Consider the following 17,224-nt stretch of genomic DNA (forward strand, 5'->3'; position numbering starts at 1 on the left):
GGAGATCACCAGAGGCAGTGAGGTCACAGACAGTGCAAGCGATTTTGGCCTCATGGGTCACGGTGGGATCGTGGTCAAGGGGGAGGTAGGACGTAGTGTCAGAGAGCTGGCATTCGGCCTCTGCAGCATAGAGGTCCATTCTCCAGATTACTACCGCCCTGCCTTTGACAGCGGATTTGATGATGAAACGGGGTTGGTACGGAGAGAGTGGAGCGCTGCATGTTTGGAGGGGGTGAGGTTAGAGTGGGTAAGGGCATGCTCAAGAATTTGAGGCAGCCGATGTCATGTCAGCAATGAAGAGGTCTAGGGCAGGTACAAGGTTGGCGGGGAGGGGAGGTGTGACCAGGAAGGTTGGAGATGGGAGGAGTTCTCGGAGGGAGGTTGGAGTTTTTTGTCGAAGGAGGAGGTTGAGGTGGTGGTGGCGGAAGAAGAGCTCCACATCTTGGCAGGTATGGAATTCATTGAACTGGCGTCAGGGGGGCACGAATGTGAGTCTTTTACTGAGGATGGACTATTCGGCTTCAGAGAGTTCAAGGTCAGAGAGGAAGGTGAATATGTAGCAAGGCTTAGGAATGGGGTTTGGGGGGTGGGTGGGTCCCAAAGAGGCTAAAGGAGGGTGGCAGGGAGGCGCTGAAGATGGCTACTGGTGTTCACTTAAAAACTTTTGGTCAATACTTTTAAAAAACTGGTCACAAATAAACTAGAAGGTTTGCTGCAACTCATTTGCTCTTTGCTATTTGAATTATTAATTGTACCAAGTCTCAAGTCAGTACTCAACTAAAATGGACATTCAAAGCATCTGGGAAATTCATAATTTCATTCAAGGATGGATCAACACAAAAGGACCTCAAAATTTCCACCCTGCCTGTCTGTTTCATTCGAATGTTGATTTGTATCTGAAATTGATTTGTGTCACAGTCATACAGCACAGAAACAGACTGTCCAGTCCAACCAGTCCATGCCGAAAATAATCCCAAACTGAAATAGTCCCACCTGTCTGCTCCTGGCCCATATCCCTGCGAACTTTTCCTATTCATCTACTTTTTAAATGTCTTTTAAACATTGAAATTGTACACACATACACTACCACCTCAGGAAGTTAATTCCACATGTGAACGACCCTCTGTTTAAAAAAAAATGCCCCCATGTCTTTTTTAAGATGTCACTCTGCTCACATTAAAAATATGTCCCCTAGTCTTGGAATCCCCTAACTGAGGGAAACGACAACTACCATCAACTCTATCTGTATCTCTCATTATTTTATAAACTTCTATAAGGTTGCCTCTAAACCTCCTATGCTCCAGCAGAAAAAGCTCCAGCCTCCATACCTGGCAACATCCTGCTAAGTATCTTCTCAACCCTCTCCAGCTTAATAGCTATAACTCTCTATAACTGCTCAACCAGAAGTGGACATAGTATTCCAAAAGAGACCTCACCAACGTCCTGTACAATCTCAACATGACTTCCCAACTCCAAAGGACTGTTCTAACCAAACCATTCCCAATTTCTCATTAGTATTCCTTAAGCACTCACTTTCACTTTATTGTCATCATTAATCAGCAAGTTAAATTGAAGTACATGCTAACAGCAATTTGAAAAATGAACTGCAGTTTTAAGACAGTCACATATTTCACTTCACAGGTCATTCTGCTATAATGCGACAGTTGTGTTCCTCCGCAACATCACCCTTTGGAAAACTGCTATAGAAAACTGACTGTAGACGATCGCTAATAGAAAATCACCATATCTGTTCAGTAGAAAGTTTGCATTATTCAAACAATGTCCACAATTCATCAATCGCATTATAGCCAACTCGCGCTGACGAAACGCGCGTTATAGCAGAATGACCTGTACTGCATCTCAGCTCAAGCCATTGGATGATTTGCCAGATGATGAGCCTGTTGGCGAGCTTTATAATTGCTGGTGTCAAGAATACGTGGGTTCATCTTTAGTTACTTCTAAAATTGTTTTCAGAAGGCCTGAAAAAGTTAAAATGAAGATAAATCTGTGCAAAGATGGAAAATCCTTCCTTCAGTATGCTGATCTTCATGCTTTAGGTCTGCTCTTTTAAGTCTCAAGTGTGCAGATCAAAGCATCATGAGTCTGCATTCATCAAATACACTTTCTGCTAATGATATTATTATACCACACTGTAAAGTGAAAAGTGAACATTTTTCCTAATGTGTCATCCCAAAACACATTACTGTAATATTATACATCATCCAAGTACTGCTCTAAGTTTTGTAGAAGTGTATTTTGTAGAAGAGATGTGCAGGCATAATGCTTAAATGAAGAGTTTTACACTGAAAGATTTCTAAAACTGTGATAGAGACAGTGCTAATAAAATTGAATATTTTCACTTACATATAACATTTTAATGGTCGATAGGAAGTCACCAATACATATAAGCGTAAATCAAACTTTTTTCCACCAATCAGCAGTGGGTTGTCTATGTACAATGAAATGACATATGCCTCCTTCCCAGCAGGAGATATAAATCTGCAAATTAATGAAGATTTTCTGAAGATTACTGAAGCATTTTCTTCACAGGTTTAAGATTACATCAAAGAGTGTTCATTAAGTAAACAAATGGAGTAAAAGAATAATGAATAGAAGATAGTGATGGGAGGCTGATTGTGTGACTAGAGGCTTGTGTCCAGTGGCATTCCTCAGGGATCAGTGCTATTCGTGATTACATATAATCAATTTATAAGGAAATGTAGGCAGTTGATAAGTAAGTTTGCAAATGACACAAAGATTGTCTGGTTAGTTGACAGTGAGGAAGAAGATCTTAGGTTACAGCAGAATATAAACAGATTGGTCAGATGGGTGGACCAGTGGCAGATTGAATTTAACACTGTTAAGTGAAAGATGATGCACTTTGGAACAAGTAACAAGACAAGGGAGAGTTCAGTGAATGGTAAAACACTAGGAAGCTCAGAGGAACAGAATGATCTTCAGGTGCTTGTCCACAGAGGCATGAAGTCAGCAGTGGAGGTTATTAGGGTAGTTAAGGCAAATGGGACACATGAATATATCAGTTGTGTCACAGATTATAAGTGCAGTTCTGATCATTTTTCTACATGAAGAATATAATCATACTGGAGGGGGTGCAAAGGAGATTCACCAGGATGTTACCTGGGATGATGCAGTTTAGCAATGAATAAGCTTTTTAGATCATAGGAGGCTGAAGGAGGACCTCAATGAGATGTATAATTTTATGATGGGCATGCAGAGAGTGGGTAGGAAGCAGCTGTTCCTCTTAGTTGAAGGGTCAATAGCGAAGTGGAGTAATTTTAGGGTGAAAGGTGGGAGGTTTAGAAGAGATTTAAAGAAACATTTTTTTACCCAGAAGGTGGTGAGAGTCTGGAATGCAACATCAGGGAGAGGTAGTCGAAGCAGGCAACCTCAACTTTTAAAAAGTACTTGGATGAGCACTTATAATGTCATAATGGGCCTCTTCTGTACTGTATAATTCTATGAAATATCAAAGCAAAATTCTGTATTTGCAACCTTTACTGAGACAGTTTCTTTACTCTTAAGCCAAATTCTACAGTCCCCCAATACAAAAACTAGGAGCTGATTCTTATGTTTATTTTGCCAAATTTGAGCTCATGTTATTTGCTGTGAGGCCTAGCGAGAGTGGCAAATCTCGCACCTGCACTACCTTTAAAGGCTACTGTGCACCCAGACAAGCAATGACATTACAAAGAGTTGGAACTGGTGGAGAACGGGAAGACTGCACTGCATTTCCATGAAAGGGACTTGGAGATCCTGGAGAACAGCGTGTCGCAAAGGAGAGATGTTCTCTTCCTAGAGGACCAGCAAGGAGACCATGCCACCAGACTCTGCCAGGCTGGTCTGAGATCGGTACTCACATTAGTGTCATCTCCAAGGTGCAGGGGAACAGCCAAACAATGCAGAAAGAAGGTCAATGCTCATCTCTGCCACACTCTCCTCTCTGTTACCTCAGACTTGCTCTCTTTCTGCTATTACACTCACTCCCACCAAGACTCATGCTTTACCACCTTCATTACTGTGTTCAGTATTTTCCCTGACTTGCTCTTACCCATCCCAACTTCACACACCAATAACCTTCCATGCTGTTTGTGCCGCCTCCTCAGTCCCTCTTTACATTTCATCTCCTTTCCCCCACATACACCAGGAATAACAGCTATGCCAGCCAGTGTAATCCTACTCATTCCCCATCTTCTCCTTATTACAGGAGACAATAGCCCCATATGAAGGCAGAAAGAGGCCATATGGGTGGAAGGGTGCCCAACGTCCATGTCCTCAGCCTCCTACTGGGGAAAAAAGAAAACATGTTCAGGGCTTTGCTGGCACAGGTGAACAGGTTTGTCACCACTAATTTCTGCACAAAAGTTCCTCGTGTTAACCATCAGGTGTTTGTGAGTCTCTCTGCATGGGCAACAGATGTATCTTAGCACCATTCCGTCGCACAAAATGGCCACAGACAAAACTCCATTGATGGAGATGTGCTGAGAGCCTACTGCAACATCTGAAAGCAGTGAGACTAATTCATATACAAGGCATTGGGTCACGATGATACTTTTGTCCCTCCTCGTTTCAACATCCCTGACATACTGGGACCATACTGGGGAGGTGTTGGCCTTGTGGTATTATCATTAGACTATTATTGCAGAGATCCATTCAACGTTCTGAGGATCTGGATTCGAATCCCACCATGGCAGATGGTAAAGTTTGAATGTAATAAAAATCTGGAGTTAAGAGTCTAATGATGATTATGAAACCATTGCTAATTGTCAGGAAAAACCAATCTGATAGTGTCACTTCGGGGAAGGAATCTGTTGTTGTTACCTGGTCTGGCCTACATGTGACTCCAGATCGACCATAATATGATCAATTTGTATCTGCCGTCTGGAGAATTAGGGACAGGCAATAAATGCTATCCGAGCCAGCAACAGCCACATTCTATGAACAAATATTAAAAGAAAGGTTTGAATACATCTGTGCACAAAGATGTGGATGTCAAAGAGTTGTGCACCAGTGGCTGAGCCAGGGAGGAATAGACACAAAGGGTCAACGCTGTAGGATGGCCATAGAGTGGGCAGTTTGTGCGCTATCCTTTGCATGGGCCTGCGATCTATGTTCATTCATTTTAAAAGCCCTATGATCAGTGTTTGTTGCAGCCCTCTCTCTCTCATCACCTGACCCCACATTCAGCACTTTGCAGCCAAATGTCCTCTCCATAGGATATTTTCAATTTCTAGTGTGATGAAAGCCAACAGTGAGCATTCCTATCAGTGGCTTCCAACTCACCCTGAAAGTGCCAGTGAGCCTCCAAAATATTAATATCACCTGCCTGTGGGTTTAATGTGCCCATTAAACCCACAGGCTTCACACTTCCCCAAAACCCCTCCCAATCTATCCATATGCACCTATACCTTCCTACCTTTCCCTTGGCATGAAGTTCCCATATCAGGTGTGGTCAATGTATCACTGCACCCACTCCTCCCCACACATTCAGAAATATAAGTCATTCTTACGTAGTAGTCCTGCTGTCACGCGACCACTTCTTAATCTGGGAAAGTTTATTAATGAGGAATATCCCCTTCCCTTGAGCCTTCCCACATGGCTTCATTATCCATGTGCTAGTTGGGTTCTTCCGGAATTCCTCAACAAACAAATTGTAATCCCCAGGCAGCATGAACGTGACAGGGATAAAATCTGAAAGAAAATCAAATCACATTGTTGTGAAGAGAGAAGCTCTGAAATCCTTTGCTCTTCCTTTTCTCCCTTAAAACCAGTGTTTAGATTACAGGAATTTAAACATCTCTAAAATAAAAGGAATTTAATAGCTGCTTTCTGGTAAGTCAATTTTCTGTTTGGTACGGATTAGATTTAGTCATGACAGGAGAACTGTGCAGGTTCATGAATGGCTTCTCCAAAATAATAAATGCCATTCATATAATATTATACATAACTTTACTCATTCTACTGTGGACTACCTCTGTTGATGGGGTAAGATTCCAATACTAAGAATCTGTTACTAAAAACACCCTTTGTTTTGTCAGTAAATGGCTCAATTTTGTGTTTATTCACAGGTGGCAGACTGGAGGGACAAATGTACGATTGCTGTCATTGTGAAACTTTTGAAAAATTCTTTCATGAGAGGTCAGCATTGCTGGATAGGCCTCGTGACCCTTGGGAAGGTGGTGATGAACTGCCTTTTTGAATAGTCCATTTGGTGTATGTACATTGTGAGGGAGTTCCAGGATTTTGACCCAGCGGTGAAGAAACAGTGGTATATTTCCAAGTCAGGATGCTGTGTGGTATGGAAAGTGAACTTTCAGATAGTGATGTTCCATGTTTGTGCTGGTCTTAACATTCTAGATGATAGTCACCATGTGATTGTGCTGTCCAAGGTGCTTTGACAAATTCTGCAGCATATCTTACAAAGCTGCTACTATGCATTGGTAATGGACAGGCTTTGGAGAGCTAGGAGTGAGTTAGCCATTGCAAAACTCAGCCTCTGACCTTCTCTTGTGCTACTTATATGACTAGACCAGTTCAGTTTCTGGCCAATGCTAAACCCCAGGATGTTGATAGTAGGGAATTCAGTGATGGTAATGCCATTGAATGCAAAGGGGCAATGGTTATATTATCTCTTGTTGGAGATGGTAATTACCTGCCACTGGAGTGGTGGGAATGTCAATTGCCACTTGCTAGCTCAAACCTGTCCAGGACTTGCTGCATTTGGACGTGGACGGCATCACTAATTAAGGAGTCACAAATGATGCTAAACGTTGTGCAATCATCAGCGAACATCCCACATTTGACCTTATAATGAGGGGAAGGTTATTGAAGGAGCAGTCGAAGATAGTTGGACCAAGACCAATCTCCTGAGAAACTTCTGCAGAGAGGTCCTGGAGCCGAGAAGACTGATCACCAACAAACACACCGTCTTCCATTATGCTGGATGACCTCAATAACGAAGAGATTTTCTCCTGACTCCAGTTTTAATGACATCTCAATCTGGCCTTGTCCCAAATGCAAGCATTTGGGCCCAAATCCCTCCAAACACTTCATATTCACATACTCAACCAGATGTCTTTTAAATGCTATAATTGCACCTGCCTCCACCATTTCCTCTGGCTGCTTATTCGATTCACGCACCTCCCTGTGTGAAAACGTTACTCCTCAGGTCCTTTTTAAATATTTCCCCTCTCACATTTAACCTATGCCCTCTAGTTTTGGACTCCCTCATCCTTTTCCATCACAGGACTGCCATACCATTAAAGGTTTAGATGGAGAAGAATTTCTTAAGTGTGTACAAGACAATTTTCTGATTCAGTATGTGGATGTACCTACTAGAGAAGGTGCAAAACTTGACCTATTCCTGGGAAATAAGGCAGGGCAGGTGACTGAGGTGTCAGTGGGGGAGCACTTTGGGGCCAGCGACCAGAATTCTATTAGTTTTAAAATCGTGATGGAAAAGGATAGACCAGATCTAAAAGTTGAAGATCTAAATTGGAGAAAGGCCAATTTTGACGGTATTAGGCAAGAACTTTCATAAGCTGATTGGGGGCAGATGTTCACAGGTAAAGGGACAGCTGGAAAATGGGAAGCCTTCAGAAATGAGATAACAAGAATCCAGAGAAGGTATATTCCTATTAGGGTGAAAAGAAAGGCTGGTAGGTATAGGGAATGCTGGATGACTAAAGAAATTGAGGGTTTGGTTAAGAAGAAGAAGGAAGCATATGTCAGGTATAGACAGGATAGATCGAGTGAATTCTTAGAAGAGTATAAAGGAAGTAGGAGTATACTTAAGAGGGAAATCAGGAGGGCAAAAACGGGGACATGAGATAACTTTGGCAACTAGAATTAAGAAGAATCCAAAGGGTCTTTACAAATATATTAGGGACAAAAGGGTAACTAGGGAGAGAATAGGACCCCTCAAAGATCCACAAGGCGGCCTTTGTGTGGAGCCACAGAAAATGGGGAGATACTAAATGAATATTTTGCATCAGTATTTACTGTGGAAAAGGATATGGAAGATATAGACTGTAAGGAAATGGTGACATTTTGCAAAATGTCCAGATTACAGAGGAGGAAGTGCTGGATGTCTTGAAACGGTTAAAGGTGGATAAATCCCCAGGACCTGATCAGGTGTACCCGAGGACTCTGTGGGAAGCTAGAGAAGTGATTGCTGGGCCTCTTACTGAGATATTTGCATCATCGATAGTCACAGGTGAGGTGCCGGAAGACTAGAGGTTGGCAAACATGGTGCCACTGTTTAAGAAGGGCGATAAAGACTGTTTAGTACTGCTTGAACCAATAGCTACATAAACTGTATGAAAGGGCGTCAATTTACCTAGCTTCAAAAACTGCAGCAACTCGGCAGGGTTTTTATAAAAAAAGTTATTTTCCTATTCCAGTCCACAAGTCAAAACAGAAATAATGTGGGTTTTATACTGTTTGTTAACAATCATTCTTACGACAAGGAGGGCTGAATAGCCTAATGCTGCTCGAGTCTGCTCCACCTTCATCGATAGTCACAGGTGAGGTGCCGGAAGACTGGAGGTTGGCAAACGTGGTGCCAGCGTTTAAGGGCAGGAAGGACAAGCCAGGGAACTATAGACCGGTGAGCCTGACCTCTGTGGTGGGCAAGTTGTTGGAGGGAATCCTGAGGGACAGGATGTACATGTATTTGGAAAGGCAAGGACTGATTAGGGATAGTCAACATGGCTTTGTGCGTGGGAAATCATGTCTCACAAATTTGATTGAGTTTTATGAAGAAATAACAATGAGGATTGATGAGGGCAGAGCAGTAGATGTGATCTATATGGACTTCAGTAAGGTGTTCGACAAGGTTCCCCATGGGAGACTGATTAGCAAGGGTAGATCTCATGGAATACAGGAAGAACTAGCCATTTGGATACAGAACTGGCTCAAAGGTAGAAGACAGAGGGTGGTGGTCGAGGGTTGTTTTTCAGACTAGAGCCTGTGGCCAGTGGAGTCCCACAAGGATCGGTGCTGGGTCCTCTACTTTTTGTCATTTACATAAATGATTTGGATGTGAGCATAAGAGGTACAGTTAGTAAGTTTGCAGATGACACCAAAATTGGAGGTGTAGTGGACAGCAAAGAGGGTTACCTCAGATTACAACCGGATCTGGACCAGATGGGCCAATGGACTGAGAAGTGGCAGATGGAGTTTAATTCAGATAAATGTGAGGTGCTGTATTTTGGGAAAGCAAATCTTAGCAGGATTTATGCACTTAATGGTAAGGTCCTAGGGAGTGTTGCTGAACAAAGAGATCTTGGCGTGCAGGTTCATAGCTCCTTGAAAGTGGAGTCACAGGTAGATAGAATGGTGAAGAAGGTGTTTGGTATGCTTTTCTTTATTGGTCAGAGTATTGAGTACAGGAGTTGGGAGGTCATGTTGCAGCTGTACAGGACATTGGTTAGGTCACTGTTGGAATATTGCGTGTAATTCTGGTCTCCTACCTATCGGAAAGATGTTGTGAAACCTGAAAGGAGTGCAGCTGTACAGGACATTGGTTAGGTCACCGTTGGAATATTGCGTGCAATTCTGGTCTCCTTCCTATCGGAAACATGTTGTGAAACTTGAAAGGGTTCCGAAAAGATTTATGAGGATTTTGCCAGGGTTGGAGGATTTGAGCTACAGGGAGAGGCTGAACAGACTGGGGCTGTTTTCCCTGGAGCGCCGGAGGCTGAGGGATGGACTTATAGAGGCTTACAAAATTATGAGGGGCATGGATAGGATAAATAGGCAAAGTCTTTTCCCTTGCGTCGGGGAGTCCAGAACTAGAGGGCATAGGTTTAGGGTGAGAGGGGAAAGATATAAAAGAGACCTAAGGGGCAACTTTTTCACGCAGAGGGTGGTCTGTGTATGGAATGAGCTGCCAGAGGAAGTGGTGGAGGCTAGTACAATTGCAACATTTAAGAGGCATTTGGATGGGTATATGAATAGGAAGGGTTTGGAGGGATATGGGCCGGGTGCTGGCAGGTGGGACTAGATTGGGTTGGGATATCTGGTCGGCATGGACGGGTTGGACCGAAGGGTCTGTTTCCTTGCTGTACATCTCCATGACTCTATGACTTTACTGATGATCAAGAGTAGACTGATGGGTTGGTAATTAGTTGGGTAGGATTTGTCCTGCTTTTTGTGTTCAGGACAATCTTCTACGTTGTCAGGTAGGTGCCGATTTTGTGGCTTTACTGGACGAGCTTGGCTAAGGACGTAAGATGTTCTGGAGCACAGTTCCTTAGTACTATTGCTGTAAGGTTGTCAAATTTAAGGCCCATAGCATTTGCAATATTCAGTACTTACAGTTGTTTCTTAATATCTCGTTGAGTGAATTAAATTGACCGAAGACTGGCATCTGTGATACTGAGGACATGTACAGGAGGACCCAACGAGTCTGTCCTGAAGCCATTTTATACCTATCACAATGCATAAGACTCCCCAACATACATTGCCTCTTCCACCAGCTTAGATCCTGACACATCGGTGGGTATGATATCTAAACTAGAGTCAGGAGCACTCCTTAGTAAATACATCAGGGGCACATCTCCACAGCTGGCAGAGGGAGAAAAGCCCAGGTTGCTGACACTTTGAGGACTCCGCAGACAACTATCTGTACAGCCTCAAGCTACAGAAGACCCCAACTGGTGTCAGCAATTCACGACTGAATTAAAATGTACAGCAGACTTGGGAACAATAGGCAGGTCTGTCGAGGCATTGAGACACTGCTTTCTCGGGCATGCCAGCACCTGGCTGTCTCCATGGATAGGATGGAGGTAGAGAAACAAAATGCTGCTGCTTTTTGAATGGCCTCACATCACATGAAGTCAAAGCCTTCTCCCTCTCAGAATTAAATACTTACCCCAGCCACTCCAGGGGTAGCTCCAACTATTTTCATCTCCATTGCACACTTTCTATCTACAGCATGATGGAAGGAAACAGCGGTCACTTCTCAACCAACTTTCTCTGGCTCCCCTCATTACTATTGGTGAATACCCAAATGTACACCTATCCTCTCAGTAGCCCTCCCAGTTAACCCATAGGCTTTGAAATTGCTGAAGTCCCAACCTGTCTTTGTCTTCATTTTCCCACTTTACCCTACCCATCCATAAGCATATAGAATAAACATGCCAGATCTAGTACTGCATCATTCCCTCCCTGTGAGAGCCTTCCCCTCACACTAACCCTTTCCTTCCAAAGCTCTATTGTCTTCCTGCCTTATATGTTGAGTTGCCCTCCCCAGCAATTGTAATCCTCCTTGCATCCCAACATACAACCTCCAATCCCCACAATTAATTCCCCCAGATTCCCTCCCTCAGCACTAGATCTTGCTATCACCCAAATGACGTTTGGGTGACAAATCCCCAGGAATGACCATAGCCCATACCCCTGGGCAATTTAGACAGACAGCCCAAACAATGAGTGACCAGACCCCCAACTGATATCTACATAGCGCCCCAACTGTCTACTTGTAACTCCTGGACTGGTTGCATTGGAAACACAGGGCTAACTGTAGTCCACTCCCCTGACTGTAAAGGTGTAGATCCAAAGGCCCTAAGCACCTTAAGCAGTTGTGTGATAATTCCCAATCTCTGGACAAATATCAGAGGCTACTCTAGCCTTACTGAGCTGGAATCCCCTGTATGAAGGGTGTTCCTCCTGATTTGATGGACGACTACTCCCCTTAGACTTTGAGATGTGACCACTCAGTTGACACACATGTAGTGTATTTGGCATATATGTGATTAGCACATCGAGTCATAGAGTCATTGAGATGTACAGCACGGAAACAGACCCTACGGTCCATCTCATCCATGCTAACCAGATATCCCAAACCATTCCAATCCCACGTTCCAGCACCTGGCCCATGTCCCTCCAAACACTTCCTATTCATATGCCCATCCAAATGCCTTTTAAATGTTGCAATTTTACCAACTTCCACCACTTCCTCTGGCAGCCTATTCCACACATGCACCACCCTCTGCGTGAAAAAGTTGGCCCTTAAGTCTTTTTTATATCTTTCCCCTCTCACCCTAAACCTATGTCCTCTAGTTCTGGACTCCCCCAATCCAGGGAAAAGACTTTGTCTATTTATCCTATCCATGTCCCTCATGATTTTATAAACTCTACAAGGTCACTCCTCAGCCTCTGATGCTCCAGGGAAACAGCCTCAGCCTATTCAACCTCGCCCTATAGCTCAAATCCTCCAACCCTGGCAAAATCTTTATAAATCTTTTCTGAACAGCTTCACAACATCCTTGTGATAGGAAGACCAGAATTGCACACAATATTCCAATAGTGCCCTAACCAATGTCCTGTACAGCTGCAACATGACCTCCCAACTCCTGTACTCAATACTCTGACCAATAAAGGAAAACATACCAAACACCTTCTTCACTATCCTGTCCACCTGCAACTCCATTTTCAAGGAGCTATGAACCTGCACTCCAAGGTCTCTTTGTTCAACAACTCTCCCTAGGACCTCAACATTAAGTGTATAACTCCTTCTAAGATTTGCTTTCCTAAAATGCTGAACTGCACATTTATCTAAATTAAACTCTATCTGCCACTCCTCAGCTCATTGGCCCATCTGATCAAGATCCCGTTGTAATCTGAGGTAACCTTCTTCGCTGTCCACTACACCTTCAATTTTGGTGTAATCTGCAAACTTACTAACTATACTCCTTAAGCTCACATCCAAATCATTTATATAAATGACGAAAAGTAATGGAAGAGAGTGTGATGTAGCATAGTTTTATACAGAAATATGTTCGCCTCTTTATTGATCACTGTTGACAACCATGGCCAGCTGCCAAGATTTGGATAGAAGTATTGGTAAAAGTAAAGGCAAAGCATTGATGCTCTGAGCATTCAAGTAGGTACAAAAGTGAGTGAATGGTAATAGAGTGAGGGAATGTACCCTTCTCCAAACCACAAGCTGGATGCCCAACCAAAAGTGTCCTTACAGTTCTTCCAACAAAAGTTATTAGTGTGCTCCAAAATGCAGCATTCCAGCACAAGAGCATACTGTAAGCAAGTCAGAAATAAAACAATGATTCCTCATGCCCATATCGTAACTTCCAGAGAATCCTCTTTTTCATTTACATATATGGTTAGTTATATTATCTATATGCATGAAGTCAGTTTCATTTGTATGCCAGTAACACACAACTCTATCTTTGCACCAATGTTGTTTCAAGCAGAGCCTTTTGTTTTGTCAGACTGCTTAATGGTCATGAATAAGCCATTACATTTGTTCCTGAATTAAACAGTATGAGATAGAGTCATAGAGATGTACAGCATAGAAACAGACCCTTCAGTCCAACCCGTCCATGCCGACCAGATATCCCAACCCAATCTAGTCCCACCTGCCAGCACCCAGCCCATATCCCTCCAAGCTCTTCCTATACATATACCCGTCTCACTGTCTTAATCAAACGTGCATAAAGATTCAAACCCTTGGGATTGTCTCAAAGCAGGTTTAACTTTCTACAGTTAAACATGAGGATGACCAGAACCATTCACATGTTTTTGTCACTTGGGATTATTTTAAAAGATTTAAAAAGGGACCTGAGGGGCAACGTTTTCACTCAGAGGGTCATGCATGTATGGAATGAGCTACCAGAGGAAGTGGATGAGGCTGATACAATTACATTTAAAAGGCATTTGGATGGATATGAATATGAAGGATTTAAGAGGGATATGGGCAAAATGCTGACAAATGGGACTACGTCATAGTGAGATATCTGGTTGGTGTACAGAGGAATCTCAATTATCTGAGCGAGATAGCTGAAAATTATTTCATTCAGATAATTGATTATGTGGATAACTGATTCAGTGCCCCTGTTCTGGGACTCTCAGTTTTCTCAAGTTTGCTTTTTCCTCACTCTGCCTGCCTAGCTCCCTCTCTCCATTTCAGGGTTTGTTTCTGAGCAGACACACACTTTTGCGTAAGGGACCTGCAGCATTGCTGAAGCCTCTCCTCGCCGCTGCTTCACTTCATTGGATTTGACAGAGTGAGCACTTGCTATGTCCACTCCCCGTTCAGGAAACTAGGTAGCAGCACACCATGCTTCCCCCACGACCCCTGCGCGCCCCACCCCCTCCCACTCCCACCCTTCATTCGTGCCCCCGAACACTCTGACCCCGCCACCAACTCCGGATTGGGCACCAACAGCAAGACTGCTGCTGCTTTTAGAGGGTGAGTCTCAAAATAGCGCACACACACACAAGGTCCCACTCTGTCCTGTACAGGACAATGTTGGAGAGATTATCTGGGTCAGAGAACACCCCTATGTAGTACTTCAGGGAAGGTGAGGGAACAGAGATAGAGGGCGGGAGGTCAATCATTTGGAGATGGTGCCTGGACTCCCATTGATGTCCAGGACTGTTCTCAGCAGCATTTTAGTCAGTCGAATTCACTTTTAATCAGTGTACACAAAAGATAATGATGCTTTTTTTTTAGAATAAAGATGCAGAAGGAACTGTTAAACTGAAAAATTCAGACTGGGCATGTAGACTGTAGTTGGTAACACCTCTTTGATGTAATGTTTCTACTGGGACCTTGAGATCTTCTTCGGATAATCCAAAATTCGGATATTTGGATAATCGAGGTTCCTCTGTATAGGATTTGGATTGAATGGCCTGTTTCCATGCTGTATGACTTTATAATTCAGGACTTCTCTCCACCCCTGCTTTGACTGTTTTGGAGACTGCTACGAATAGCACCCCTTCTGTTACAGACCTTTTATTTGAATGAACCTGTTTCTGGGTCCTTCCCTGCTCAGTTGTAAAACTCCATGCTTCAAAAACTTTAGCAATTACCTCTCCAGGAAGCTTACTAGTCATATAGCTAAAGTCTTGGTATCTTGGAAACATTTACTTTCACTCATTGTTCAAAATGACCTTATTAAAAGTTAATCAGACCTTCACAGAATTGAAAACTAAAAGCCATATGTCCTCCACTTTACCACCCAAGTTCCTAAATAATAATAATTCATCATGAACCTTTAGCAGATCATATTCAAGTGAGTTCACACAATCAGAACTAGGCAATTTTATAATCAATTGAGATGTATAACCATGACATCTAAAATTGTGTCCAAGGTGTCCAATATGTGAAGCAAAGGTTCCCTGAAGCATTTTATCAGCTTTTATGTTTACCAAAAAATCCAAAACACAGTGCTCTACAATTTTTCACCCTTATTGTGTATGTATAACCAAATATGCTGATGTTACTAGGGACTCTATGAGCAATTGAAATATGTGTTATACATGTTTAACTTATAACAGTTGTCAGTTACTGAAATCTTTTTCTCATAAGTTTGAATTGTTTTTGTTGTGCTTCATTGGAAGTATATGCATGTTTCTGTAGCATTTCCAGAGTAAATATCAAACTTAAATGCATTTGGTTAATTTTGCAATGCTTTGTACTTAGAACTGATTTCCATTGTTCAGAGAAACTGCTGCCACTACTACTAAAGAGAAGTAGTGGATTGTGTGTCATTCGAGATATATTCATGACAATATAATTCCTAAATCATTTTGAAATTAATAAGAATATATCATATATCCCAAGAACTGGCAAACCACATCAAACAGAAATGGAGCAACATGTCAATTATGCTCAAGCAATCCATACTTACAAACTTCATAATACTGAATCCAATATGAGATGTGATGCTACTATTGGGCAGTATTTGCATATAATCCTGATTATACTAAAATTACAGTTTAAGATAATTATTTGGGCTCACAGTGTACACGCTAGAAGCTACATATTAATACTGTATATATGTAATACCTTTCTCATTGAGAAGAGGGTCATGAGGATTATCCATCCCTGTTGCAATCCCCATGGCAACACTCTATCCTGTTACAGTCTACATTATCCAGTCTGAATTTTTCAGTTTAACAGTTCCTTCTGCATCTTTATTCTAAAATAAAGCATTATTTTCTTATGCTGTATAAAATAATATTCACTTTCTAAGCCTGGTTTCTTGCTTGCCTGTCCTGTTGAGTGTAAGATGAAAGTTTTGATTTTATTTGTTTTTAGTAAGGTTTACATTCGTACTACCAAGAAGTTATTTATACTATGTGCTGTTAATATGTCACACTACCCATTGTTTACCTGTCATTTATTTTAAGAACAATCAACACTTGGTAACACTGGCTCGTTCTGAAATGTAATTTACAGAATGAAGCTGAAAACACAAAACAATTTGCTATTTTTTAAGAAGACATTGGGACATTTGCAGTAAGGATTGTCCCATTAAAAACAGAATGTGTGATCATGCTAAAGCTACTTCAATAAACAACATAAATACAGCTCCACAGAACACGACTGAGGTACACAGGGAGATATTAGGACATGTAGCCAAACTTTGGCCAAAGAGGCAGATTTAAAGGGCACCATTTTATCATCACCAGTTCTGTGATCAATTAATAAACTTACCTAGCGTGTAAGATCACTGTATTAATCTTGTGATCAAAGTAGTCAACTTTGATTCAGAATTGTTTAGTGCAAACTGGAGTCAGTCACTTAACAATGAATAAAACTTGTGGTAATTTTTTTTGGGACTATGTTAACTGAAGTACTGAGACCTATGTTGGCCAAAGTCTGAACATGAACAATAATGCTTTACAAACAACTTGTAGGAAAAATTGGTAGCAGTTATGATAACATTAAAGTAATAATCAAGTAACAGATGTTATCAAAGTAAATTGGATAATGGCCTTGTTTACAACATTGGTGGAGACGTTCTCCAATGGTCAGATCAAACTCTTACTTTTGTATTTAAAATTTCTGGATTTACCTAGATGAACATATTTCCCATTTTCATCCTTCTCCACAAGTGGGCTTGCTTCCCTTTCCAGCTCCCGGCGATAGCGCTTGATATTCTTTACCATAAGGTCCTTCCTTGTCAACTCATAATGGTTTGGGAAATGGTTCACAATTTGGTCATCATTCAGACGGTAGCCATTTTCAATGCTGAAAACATTTCGAATTGTCTGTACACTCATCCTAAGAGAAAGCATGTACAATAGTAGACAACCTTTAAGACATTGAAGTATCTACATTCACTTTTCAAAACATTAAACCTCTCATCTTATTGATACTATTTTCTACAGATATAATTCAATATCCCTTTCTGGTTCCTCTTTCTTGGATCTCTGCATGCCAAACAACCCT

The 17,224-nt window shown here is 42.0% G+C and overlaps 1 protein-coding gene across 2 annotated transcripts in view; it reads right to left on the reverse strand.

Annotated features, from left to right (window-relative positions):
* The window catches only part of LOC122563273 (polyglutamylase complex subunit TTLL1-like), a 49,221-nt gene that overhangs the window by 14,556 nt on the left and 17,441 nt on the right, over positions 1 to 17,224 (reverse strand). For both annotated transcript variants that reach the window (XM_087973666.1, XM_043716955.2), the window contains exons 3-5: positions 16,848 to 17,056; positions 5,529 to 5,709; positions 2,365 to 2,499 (exon numbers count right to left, since the gene is read on the reverse strand). In XM_087973666.1, the coding sequence (XP_087829792.1) occupies positions 2,365 to 2,499; positions 5,529 to 5,709; positions 16,848 to 17,055 (524 nt within the window). In that variant the 5' untranslated portion in view covers position 17,056. The remainder of the gene's footprint in view (positions 1 to 2,364; positions 2,500 to 5,528; positions 5,710 to 16,847; positions 17,057 to 17,224) is intronic.

This window comes from Chiloscyllium plagiosum, unplaced genomic scaffold (genome assembly GCF_037043375.1).
Source record: "Chiloscyllium plagiosum isolate Xiang-an unplaced genomic scaffold, Cpla_swu_hap1 HiC_scaffold_26, whole genome shotgun sequence".
Classification (NCBI taxonomy): domain Eukaryota; kingdom Metazoa; phylum Chordata; class Chondrichthyes; order Orectolobiformes; family Hemiscylliidae; genus Chiloscyllium; species Chiloscyllium plagiosum.